We start from the raw sequence: 12700 nt of genomic DNA, 5'->3' as shown, positions 1-12700 counted from the left end.
TCATTTATGATGACTTGAATTTGTAAATCATGGATGAAAATTTCAAATTTTTTAATTTTTTTTATTTTATTTACCATTAAATGATAATTTTAGTACTGAAAACGAATTCTACGTTATTGATTTACTCGAAAACGATACCAAACATGACCTATTAACTAAACGGGGTAAGTTAGAATTTTTCAAACCAAGCCGGGTGAAGCGGTACTTTGACCCCCCCTCCCGGGCCCCAGGGGGGAGGCTCCCGAAGGCTCCCGATCTTAATCGGCTTATTTTGATATAAGGAACAATTGTGCCAAGTTTCATGCTTTGGTCAAAAAATTAAAGGTTTCTCAATAAACTCCCCAACTATATGTCACCAAACGCCCAGACAAGTTTGGTGGAAACTTCCTTCCCGAACTGCTTGGTGTCTGATGACCATGGTCCAAATGTTTCAAATGCAATTGCCGCAAATATGTAGTTGTTTTTTAAAAATGCATATTTGCGCGTTTAAACTGGGCGTTTTGCAGCAGCAGTCTCTGGTTTCTGGGCCGAGCGTTAGACGTTGGACGGAGCCAAAGTATCCACACAGGTCACGCCCCACGCCAAGGGTCGTCCCAGAAACCAAGGCAAAAGCAAGCAACCATCAGGCCGCTTTCCGTCTGCTGCTGACAAGCCGACAGGTTCGAGGGTTGTCGGCATGTTCGCTGTGCCGAGAGCCTTGCGGATTAAATCGTTAAGTGCAGTGTGTCACAAAATTCGGCCAGCAATAGACTGACAGTGGAGTCCGTGGTGTCCTAATGCGTCGGCAGCAAGGGTGTGGTTGGCATGTCTTTAGCCCCAGTCTTAGACAAATGGCAGTATATGATGAAGTAAGGCAGCCTCGGAAGGAGGTATGTTCTCCAAGTGTCGATCTTTTCTAGTAAAGAGGTTCTTCCGGCACTCATTCACTGTTGCGTAAGGACCCTTGATCTGAAACAATATGTGCATTGTCATTTTATTTAAACAGATTCTGCAACTATCAAATTACAACATTTTGGTGGATCACCTTCACTATTACACACTTACCTATCATACAAAATAATTACAAACTTTAGTAGAATCTGATTAGCCTATCTATGATATTGCTCCATCTCGTAATAGTTTGAAGCCTTGGGTGGCCATGTTTCTCCCTTGTTGATCGTTTCAAGCTGCGTTTATCGTACCTATCCCATACTATGTCTAATCTAGAAACGTTTTCTTTTGGCTTTGAAGCTTAGCCAGGCCACTCAAGGTGTCAAACTATTACAAGATAGAGCAATATCAGAGGCAAATCAGATTCTACTAAAGTTTGTAATAATTTTCTATGATACGTAACGTAAGTGGGTAATACTGAAGGTTACGTGATCCACCAAAAAGTTGTAATTTGATAGTTGTAGACTCTAAAATGATAATGCACATATTGTTTCAGACCAAGTCGTTGCGCAACGGTGAATGAGTGGTCGAAGTACCTACCTCTTTAGGTACCAAAAAAGATCGACAATTGGAGAACATACCTCCTTCAGAGGCTGCCTTGGATCAGCATATACTGCGCACAGTGTACCAGGGGCCCATTTCTCGAAGCTACAAGTTACAGTTTTCAACTGGTTGTCAATGTCTAATATGACAAGTTGGAAAGAGACTTCCGCTTGTAACTTGTAACTTTCAGTTTTGAGAAATGGGACTCAGGGCGTTCTTGTTTGGAGTCAGGCGTTGGCGTTGGTGCCACACCAAAATTTGCCAAGTCCGTCTTCTTGGGGATGGAAGGAAGAAGGAGACGAATGGGTGCCACACTGGTCAGACAACACTGCTTAGAAGTTACAAGATGTAAATGTAAATCAGGTTGCAAAAACCGATGCAACTGCATAAAGAGGGTAGAGCCTTTTTTATGCAGTTCCATATGTACCCAGCTATGTTTTTGTGAAGGGAATGTATAGTATGAGTATGAGTATGAGTAATCTGTCAATTAGGACACCACAGACTAAACTATAAGTGCTAACTTTTCAGTGTTGGATACTCTATGGCAGTTCCGACTCAATTATAATAAGCTCATTATAATGGACTTTAGTTAACTATAATATTTTAAAAATAGAACTTCATACAATTTCTATACTAATTTGCGATACCTGGCAAATTTTCCTGCATCTGAAACACATTTTTTTTATCTGTCGCGTTATCGGCCAATCAGAGACGGTTATTACAAACAATTGGTTGCTAGGTAATTCGATGTTGATACAACGGTGAACGACTCTATTGACATTAATTTTAACTTGCATGAATGGTGATATTTCCGTCCATTGATGATGAAGATGATGACTCGTAGAAAAAGTATTGTATACAATAGTGATATAATTAAGCTTTTCACTCTCGTACCGTACTACACATGGTACTCGACTGAAAAGTTTTGTATTATATCACGATTGTATAAAATACTATTATATAAATTTCTTTCAGGATTCACTACAATGAATAAATAACAGGTACAGTCAGTCTTTAGATCGTGTGGTCCGACCCGAGTGTTGCCGTTGTCGACACGTCAATAACAATGAATCTTTTTCTATTTATGCATTAACACACCTCTGACACTGGCGATCAAATATATGAAAGAGGCGCGTTCCCCGCAGACAGTCTAAGCTCGCGTAGGTGAACGCGTACTATCCTTTGTGAATAGGCTTTAATATCATATTTTTATATTTATAGAAAAAGCAAACCGTTTGACATTTATCGTGACTTGAATTTGCAACTCACAGAAAATGATTTATTTTTATTTTTATTTCATTTAACATTAAATGGTCATTTTAGTAACAAAACTAAATTCTACGTTATTAATTTACTCGAAAACGGTACTAAATATGACCTAATAGCTAAATGGGTTCTAATAGAGTTTTTTAAAATAAAGGTATTTTAAAATTACGCTCGCGGCGTCCCGACGCCGCGCGGCTTAAAGTTTTTTTTTATGAAACTTAACGTTAGTAAAGGTGGGTAAAAGTTATATTATTCATAACCTATATTAAATAGGCTTTCATATCATATTTTTTATTTGTATAAAAAGCAAACAGTTTGACATTTATGATGACTTGAATTTGTAAATCGTAGATGAAAATTTAAAACTTTAAATTTTTTTTTATTTTATTTACCATTAAATCATAATTTTAGTACCAAAAATGAATTCTACGTTATTGATTTACTCGAAAACGATACCAAACATGACCTATGAACTAAACGGGCTATGTTAGAATTTTTCAAAGCAAGCCGGGTGAAGCGGTACTTTGACCCCCCCTCCCGAGCCCCAGGGGGGAGGCTCCCGAAGGCTCCCGATCTTAATCGGCTTATTTTTATATAAGGAACAACTGTGCCAAGTTTCATGCTTTGGTCAAGAAAAAGAAGGTTTGGCCTCTTTTTGTCGATAAACGTCCCCACTAATAAGAGAAAAAGCAAACGGTTGACATTTTTGTTGACTTGAATTTGCAAATTATAGATGATTTTTTTTTAATTTATTTACAATTAAATTATAATTGTAGTACCAAAAATAAATTCTTTGTTATTAATTTACTCGAAAACTATATCAAACATGACCTAATAGCTAAACCGGGTCTAATAGAGTTTTTAAAATAGAGGTATTTTAAAATTACGCTCGCGGCGTCCCGACGCCGCGCGTCTTAAAGTAATTTTTTAGTGGAACTTAACGTTTGTGAAGGTGAATAAAAGTTATATTTTTTATAATCTATATTAAATAGGCTTTCTTATCATATTTTTTATTTATAGAAAAAGCAAACAGTTTGTCATTTATGATGACTTGAATTTGTAAATCATGGATGAAAATTTCAAATTTTTAAATTTTTTTTAATTTTACTTACCATTAAATTATAATTTTAGTACCAAAAATGAATTCTACGTTATTGATTTACTCGAAAACGATATCAAACATGACCTAAACGGGGTCTAATAGAGTTTCTAAAATAAAGGCATTTTAAAATTACGCTCGCGGCGTACCGACGCCGCGCGTCTTAAAGTAATTTTTTTGTGGAACTTAACGTTAGTAAAGGTGGATAAAAGTTATATTTTTTATAATCTATATTAAATAGGCTATCATGTCATATTTTTTATTTATAGAAAAAGCAAACAGTTTGTCATTTATGATGACTTGAATTTGTAAATCATGGATGAAAATTTCAAATTTTTTAATTTTTTTTATTTTATTTACCATTAAATGATAATTTTAGTACTGAAAACGAATTCTACGTTATTGATTTACTCGAAAACGATACCAAACATGACCTATTAACTAAACGGGGTAAGTTAGAATTTTTCAAACCAAGCCGGGTGAAGCGGTACTTTGACCCCCCCTCCCGGGCCCCAGGGGGGAGGCTCCCGAAGGCTCCCGATCTTAATCGGCTTATTTTGATATAAGGAACAATTGTGCCAAGTTTCATGCTTTGGTCAAAAAATTAAAGGTTTCTCAATAAACTCCCCAACTACGAGTTACCCCTGCAGGTAGATACTACCTCTAAATAGCCCAAAGTCAGCTCACTCCGCGATTCTATTGCCGCGCTACAAGTACATGCTGGCGGCCGCGAGTTCGCGGCCTAATCAGGGGTGGCGCGCGTTTTCACGGAACTCACGTTAGCACTTTTTATTGTTACTTTACGTCGCGTGTTTTTTTAAGGTTCATATGCGATGTCCGCGTGTGAGTGGCTGATAATGCTTAGTTAAATGAACAACAATATTACACATATTGTCCTATTTTATTCATGATGTCTATATTGATTAAGTCCCACGGAAAAGTTCAATAAGGCTGTTTTGATGTTGGGACTTCAACAAAAATATACAAAATACCTTGAAAGTTCTTAAGACGAATATAATCGTATAACATTTTATCTGAGTATTAAATCGTTTTAAGACATAGGCAACCCTATCGTCCGACGCTGCGCTTTGCGGCTCGTTTCTTTGTTAGAATTTTGTAGGTATTTAAAAGGCGGTATTTCGTGAACATCAAAGCAGTGGGCTTTCTGTACTTGTACTATTGGCGGTCGACTGCGGACGCGGCGCGAGACGTGGTGCGGCGGGTGACTGCCCACCTCGAGGCCGGGCGACATGTCGCAGCTGTATTCTGCGACCTGTCGCGCGCCTTCGAAACAGTCGACCACGCACTGCTTCTCGCAAAGCTATCGCGGTATGGCATAAATGGATCCTTCCTCGAGATATTAAGGTCCTTCCTTGGGGAGCGAAAACAATCCACTTACGTAAAATCTTTTTGCTCTGACCTTGAACAACTGGGGGACAGTGCTGTCCCACAGGGATCAACGATGGGAAATAACCTGTTTTTGGTCCTTGTGAATGACATCACTGCCGCTTCCGATGACGCGGAGTACGTTATGTTTGCCGACGACACGTGTGTAATAACTGCAGCCGACGATTTCCCTAGCTTAGAAATAAAACTAGCTCAAACAGCAAAAAAGATATCTGATTGGTTCAGTGCTAATGGCATGCTTTTGAATGTGGATAAGACAAACATAATGTACTTCCAATTAAGAAGAAATGAAAATACTCCGAATATTGTTTTAAACAATACTCCAGTACCACACGTACATGAAGTTAAATACTTGGGTTTTGTAATTGATTCAGGACTGACGTGGGCACCCCATATAGACATGACGTGTAAACGTCTCGCATCTGCGTGCTTCGCTTTGTCTAGGCTAACTCACAGTCTGTCCGAGGAGAACCGAAAGAGTGCCTACTATGGGTACTTCCATTCTATATTAACCTACGGTGTCGACCTATGGGGTACTGCTGCGGACCGTGAGAGAATGTTCAAATTACAAAAGCGTGCCCTTCGCATTCTAACTAGAAAACCGCTTGACCATCCAGCTAGGGAACTTTTTAGAAGTTGTAAAATACTTACGTTGCCAAGTGTGTACATAATCGAAGCATGCAAATATGTCAGACAAAACCTTCATCTGATCCCCACTCATAGCCAACTCAGGGGCAGCGTGACGCGCAGGCGTAACCAGCTGGTCGTGCCAGCGTGCCGCCTCGCAAAAACTAGAAAGTCTGTGCATGTAATGGGTATCAGACTTTACAATGTACTGCATGATGACATAAAGCAAGCTTCTAGCGATGCAATATTTGTCCGCAAACTAAAATCCATCCTACTCGAAATGGCTTGCTATACTTTGGATGAGTTCCTTGATACCTACGGGTCATTGACTGGATCGTGTACCTACTAATGTAATATGTGTGTCTGCATTACTTAGAATACCCAATGTGAAATGTGATTTTTTTTTTTTTTCTAAATAATCATTGTATGTAAATAATTGACGTGTAAATGTGAATATTTTACCAATAAACATCTATATCTATATCTATATCTATTAAATATTCTGTGCCAAAGTGTAGAATTGTAACTTTCAACCGTTTCAACGTCATAATTAGTCATCGTCGCTTAGCACCCATAGTACAAGCTTTGCTTAGACCGGGGCTAAATTGATCTGTGTAAGGTGTCTCTAATTTTTTTTTATTTCATAGAAAACCAGGGTTTAATAACACTTCCAGACCTTGTGCAACTCGCTGCAGATTTAACTTGGACCGACTCCAGTTGTTTAAACTTACCTGAACATGAACATGTATGTCTCCACTCCTGTCCGTACTGACGACATATTTCTGAAACAAAAGAGAGCACGTTTAGTCATATGTCGTGTCAAAATTCGGTCGTAACCTTAACAAAATTATTCAGTCAGAATCGAAATGCCATTTAAAATTATGTTTGGCGGTATCTGAATCATACCCTAGTACTTTCAATAAGTATCTACAGTTGTAGTGCGAAAAGGGTTTCCTTCGTGTTTTTCCGGAAACGTTCGTATTTGTCATGGTAGTTCAGTCAATGTCAGTACATCTTCTTGTACTGAGACAGACTGAAATAGCATGACACGTTCGTACGTTTCCGTAACAGTTCAATACGAAGGCAAATCTTTTTGCACTACATCTGTACAACATTATTTGCATTAGGTACAAGCCCACATTGCCTATCATCAAATTTCATCGATGTCGCCCACCGAAGACACTTCCATAGAGATCGAACGTTTGATTTCGTCGCGCCTGTCTTCCACGCAAGCCACAATACTAAATAGCACTTAAACTTAAGCAGTTTCATTTACTTACTCGAATATTACATACATACATACATACATACATACAATCACGCCCGTATCCCATACAGGGGTAGGCAGAGCACATGAACTACTCAAGTTTCAGTGCCACTCTTAGAAAAAAGAGGTTGAAAGAAAACTAAAATTGTGACATTGCAGTGACAGGTTGCCAGCCTCTCGCCTACGCCACAATTTTAACCCATATCCCACAGTCGGCTTTTACGACACCCACGGGAAGAAAGGGGGTGGTGAAATTCTAAACCCGGCACCACACGGGCAATATTCCTCGAATATTCCTTTTTTGGAATACAGGCATGAGTTTACCTATGTTTGTATGTGTGTTTTTATGTAGGTAGAAGAGATTACCTAATACGCATGTTCGTAGTGCGACGTAAGCGGATTGCCAGTATTGCCACCATAGCACTAACCGGATTACGGATATAGGACGTCCGGTCATCGCGTTGATTGGCCTTTGTTTGTTATTTTAAGCCCGATTGGGTAAATCTCTGAGAGATATTGATTTTTAAAGTAGGAATGTTGTCTAGTAGTAATGTATACAGGGTGTCCCAAGACTATGGGACATGAACGGAAAGTACTTTAAATATCGTGGATAGGGTATTTTGCTAAAAGAAGACTTTATTTTATTTTTAAAACTAAGTAAAACTGCATTCATAGATTTTTAAATAATTACATGGTTAAACCGGGAATCAAACCCGCTACACGAGAAAAAAAAATCATTCTGTAATTTTGTCATACCGATCGATACGTTTCATCATAAGGATTATTTTTTTCTAAATAACATAGTGTCGGACATAAAAGGAAGACCATGAATTTTAACATTTTACATAGCATACTCCTTAGCCTTAAATTTTGTCCATGCAATTTTTCAAAAAAAAAAAAAATCTTTAAATGCAGTTTTACTAAGTTTTAAAAATAAAATAAAGTCTTCTTTCAGCAATATATCCTATCTGTGATATTTTAGGTACTTTCCCTTCATGTCCCATATTCTTGGGACACCCTGTATAGTAGTAGTAACAGGGGCGGCTCACTCCGCGATTATATCGCCGCGCTACAAGTACATGCCGGCGGCCGCGAGTTCGCGGCCTAATCAGGGAACGCACGGAACGCACGTTCGCACTTTCTATAGTTACTTTACGTCGCGATTTTTTTTAAGTTTTATAGGCGATGTCCGCATTGTCCGCGTGTGAATGGCTAATAATGCTTAGTTAAATAGACATCATGAATAAAATAGGACAATCTTACACATCTAATATTGATTAAGTCCCACGTAAAAGTTCAATAAGGCTTGTGATGTCGGGACTTAAACAAAAATATATAAATACTGTATATATATCTAGAATGTACCCAAGACTGGAATATCATATGATAGTATAACATTTTATCTGAGTACTAATTCGTTTTAATCCATAGGCAACCCTATCGTCCGGAGCTGCGCACGTGCGGCTCGTTTCTTTGTTAGAATTTTGTAGGCATTTAAAAGGCGGCATTTCGTGAACATCAAAGTAGTGGGCCTTCTGTACTTGTACTATTATATATTCTGTGGTAGTAATGTTGTTATTTAATGCATGTTAATTATAAGATGTAATGTTTTGAAAAGAAGTGGCCCGCCGAGTTTCTTGCCGGTCCCATAGTGGATACCCCCCTCCCAACTGAGGGGGGACTGAAATCTTCTCGAGGCTGAGGCGTAGGGTTAGAGCCGGCGTAGCTTTGTTTGACGTTCATATGCGCATTGTAATATGCCTACTTGAAAAATAAATATTTCATTTTCATTTTAATTATTATTATTTAGACAGTTCGGAAACTTTTAGGGTCACATCTATCGTCTCGCGAGCGTAGCGTCGGGCCAACTGTATGGCAAAGCCTGACGCCGCTAGATGTGGGGGGCTAGAGGTAGGGTAGGTAGTGTACTCGTACGGTACGACGTTTGATCGGTCGGGAGTTCGAACCCCGGCTCTTACCAATGACTTCTTCGGTAGGTTTTCCTGTGTGCAAAAATCGTGAGGAAACCGGACTAATTCCCCTAGTTACCCTTTGGGTTGGAAGGTCAGATGGTGGTCGCTTTCGTAAAACTAGTGCCTACGCCAAATCTCGGGTTTAGTTGTCACAGCGGACTCCAGGCTCCCATGAGCAATGAATCAAATCATGCAAAAGCAATTGTCACCTCCCAAAAGTTGCATAGCACATGTCTACCAGTCAAATACCTTGCTAGTGTAGAATCCATGTTTTAAGACGATACAGAAGCGAAAATGCTAAAATGGAAAGGGCCCCTTTCCATTTTAGCATTTTCAATTTGAGAATTTTAGTTAAAATATACTAGTGTTATTAACCAGATTTATAAAAAAAAAATTGTCCATTAAGAACAACTCGGTTAAAAGATTATTGCGAAAAAATCTTTAAAATCGAGGTTCCGCTCTCGACTGTTTCCTCCTCTAAAACTCAGTCAATCGGAACGATGAGAATCTGAATAACAATGAAATAATCTGTGTCGGACCGTTTAGTTTTTTTGGCTAATTGTTACCAATCTTGAGTATCACACCTTTTTTTGCGCCATAATGAAAAAGGCCGTTTTTGGAAATTTTTGATTGGCTCTAGCGTCTTTAAAAATAATAAAAAAATCAAAACGGTCCGGCACAGATAAAAATAATAAAAATCTGTGTTGAAAAAATCACTGCTCTATCTTCAAAAACCAGAGAGGAAAAAGCCGAGAGCGTTCGTATGGATAATTGACCCCTCCTGTATCGTCTTAAAGGCCTTCGATTTTTGGATGAAATCGGACGTAATCCTAAAATGGACACTGATTTTTTTGGTATTCGCTATAGTTAGATTAGAAACAGAATTTACCGAATGTAAACATAACAATCAACTACGCTAGAATTTCGATGAGGGTCGACCTTCACCTCGCGCCAATTGATCTGGCAATCAACATGGATGAGGGCTTAGCCAAGACCACTTTGCACCGCGCCGAACAAAATTGAAAAGAAAACCACAATTACCGCAACCAAATAAAACGAGACTATAGATTAAATATAAGATCATACCATCCCATACATTAAAATGCGTCCGCCTAAGGCCGTTTTCACATTATCCGATCCGATATCGGATGTCGGAAGGATTTCAATAGAAAAACTCCAAGATGGCGCCTGTAATGTATAGGATATCGGTCCGACATCCGATATCGGATCGGATAATGTGAAAACGCATTAAGAACGCACATATACTACGCCAGACATTATTTGAATTCAGCCGCCCGTATCATTCGCGGGGACTGGAATCAGAAGATACAGGATTAAAAAAAAAAAAAAACTACGCCAGACATAGATGGCGCCACAGAAAAAATGTCTTCAGTCGTTGACGCGTGGTGAGCAAAACGCAGTCTGGCTCTGTCGCGCCACTATAGAAGAGCAATAGGGAGAGAGAGACATCCTTCAGCGATTGTGACGTTGGCTAGGTTAGTTCGCCCACTCAACGCCTATTCTGAACTAACGGAGATGCACTATTACTGCAGAGTTAGGAATAGCCATTAAAATGGTAAGGGGTCTGGGCGTATAACATCGCTCGGCTATTTATAGATACTGGCCGCTATTTCGTCGGATACATGATAATTGAAACTATCCTATGTCGTTTTTAGGGTTCCGTAGTCAACTAGGAACCCTTATAGTTTCGTCATGTTCGTCCGTCCGTCCGTTCGTCCGCGGATAATCTCAGTGACCGTTAGCACTAGAAAGCTGAAACTTGGTACCAATATGTATATCAACCACGCCGACAAAGTGCAAAAATAAAAAGTGAAAAAAATGTTTTATTTTGGTAACACGTAAAGTGGGGGGTGTTTTTTTTTCATTTCAATCCTGTCGCGTGATATATTGCAGCATCGGTATTTAAAAATGAATAGGGGTTTACTAAAATAATTTTTTGATATTCTTAATATTTTCGGAACTAATCGCTCCAAAAGTTTAAAAAAATGCGTCCCCCGCTTCTAACTTTTGAACCATAAGTTTTAAAAATATGAAAAAAATCACAAAAGTAGAACTTTATAAAGACATTTAACAAAAATATTTTGAACATGATAGATTGAACAGTTTTTGAAAACAATACGAGAAACTACGGAACCCTACACTGAGCGTGGCCCGAGCCCGACACAAATAATAATAATAACAATTAAATGCAATTTTGTCTATATATTTTCAAAGAATCAAGAGGGCCTTTACCAGTTAGTGTGGTGAAAAGAGTATTTTTATTGTATTGTATTTAAAAAGTGGACATCTATTCTGAACGGACATGCACTATCAGTGCGGTAGGAGTAACGTTCCATTAAACGCTGTGAGGGGTCCCGAGGTAAGGCGTTTAAAATCGCTCGGCTATTTTTAGCGATGCAACTGCGCTTCAGAAGCTATAGGTTTAGGCGCTATACGGGGATTATATCACTGATACTCTTAAATTTAAACTTTTGTGACTTTCATTCTGGAAGTCGCAAGTTCGAATCCCGACTCGATTTTTTCTGACATATGTACGAAATGCCATTTGATATTTTTCCAGTCGCTTTTTGGTGGACCACCGGACTAATAAGGCCTAGTTTAACCTGAGGGTTGGAAGGTCAGATGGCAGTCGCTTTCGTAAAACTAGTGGCTACGCAAAATCTTGGGATTAGCTGTCACGGGCCCCAGGCTACCATGAATCGTGGCAAAATGCTCGTATCAATATACCGTTACCGTTACTGGTTTTCGGAACTTATGATATTTGCCAGTCGCTTTTCAGTAAAGGAAAACATCGTGAGGAAACTGGACTAATCCCAATAGGTTGGGTCTATTGACTACGTCACTTCGCCAGCCTGCAAGGTTGATTCCGTCTTTGCGTTTCTGAAGTTACAGGCATCAGTGAGCCATGGCTACAATGACCGCTGACCATCACGCGAGCAATTGCTAGTTTGCTACCGACGTAGTATAAAAAAAATATGTCATTTGTCTCACGTTTGTAGCACAAACAAATTTTATGTATATTTAAGCAACGTATCCGTAAACAATTATTTTGTTCCCATGAGAAACATTACAATGTACTTTTTGCAAACGGTCCAAGTTCAATCGACGATGTTTACCGCCCACAGAAATAGCCCAGTGTATCACCGACTTGTTTAAATTTAAGCCTTATTACAACGGGTTATAGTCTAACTAAGGCTAGGTTATTGCCATCAACACTAATGGCGTCTGAATAATGCTTTTAGAAAAACACAATTAGTGAATGTAATCAACCGTTGGGTGAGAAATGTGGGTGAAGTGCGCAAACGCTCTGCCGGCATAAGCAAGGTGACAAACGCTTGCGTTATGGCGCAATTTCATTTGTCTATAGGGCCCGCATTCGGGGTACGAGAGATTTCTGTAACGCGTGCCACAGGGCCCGTACTCCACCCTTTTTAGGGTTCCGTAGTCAACTAGGAACCCTTATAGTTTCGCCATGTCTGTCTGTCCGTCCGTCCGTCCGTCCGCGGATAATCTCAGTAACCGTTAGCACTAGAAAGCTGAAATTTGGTGCCAATATGTATATCAATC

The 12700-nt window shown here is 39.2% G+C and overlaps 1 protein-coding gene across 6 annotated transcripts in view; it reads right to left on the bottom strand.

Annotated features, from left to right (window-relative positions):
- The window catches only part of LOC125226119 (uncharacterized protein ZK1073.1), a 101257-nt gene that overhangs the window by 26242 nt on the left and 62315 nt on the right, over nt 1-12700 (bottom strand). For all 6 annotated transcript variants that reach the window (XM_048129988.1, XM_048129987.1, XM_048129990.1 and 3 more), the window contains exon 2: nt 6604-6654. In XM_048129988.1, the coding sequence (XP_047985945.1) occupies nt 6604-6654 (51 nt within the window). The remainder of the gene's footprint in view (nt 1-6603; nt 6655-12700) is intronic.

This window comes from Leguminivora glycinivorella, chromosome 5 (assembly GCF_023078275.1).
Source record: "Leguminivora glycinivorella isolate SPB_JAAS2020 chromosome 5, LegGlyc_1.1, whole genome shotgun sequence".
NCBI classification, from domain to species: domain Eukaryota; kingdom Metazoa; phylum Arthropoda; class Insecta; order Lepidoptera; family Tortricidae; genus Leguminivora; species Leguminivora glycinivorella.
This window is presented reverse-complemented; position numbering and strand designations above follow the sequence as displayed.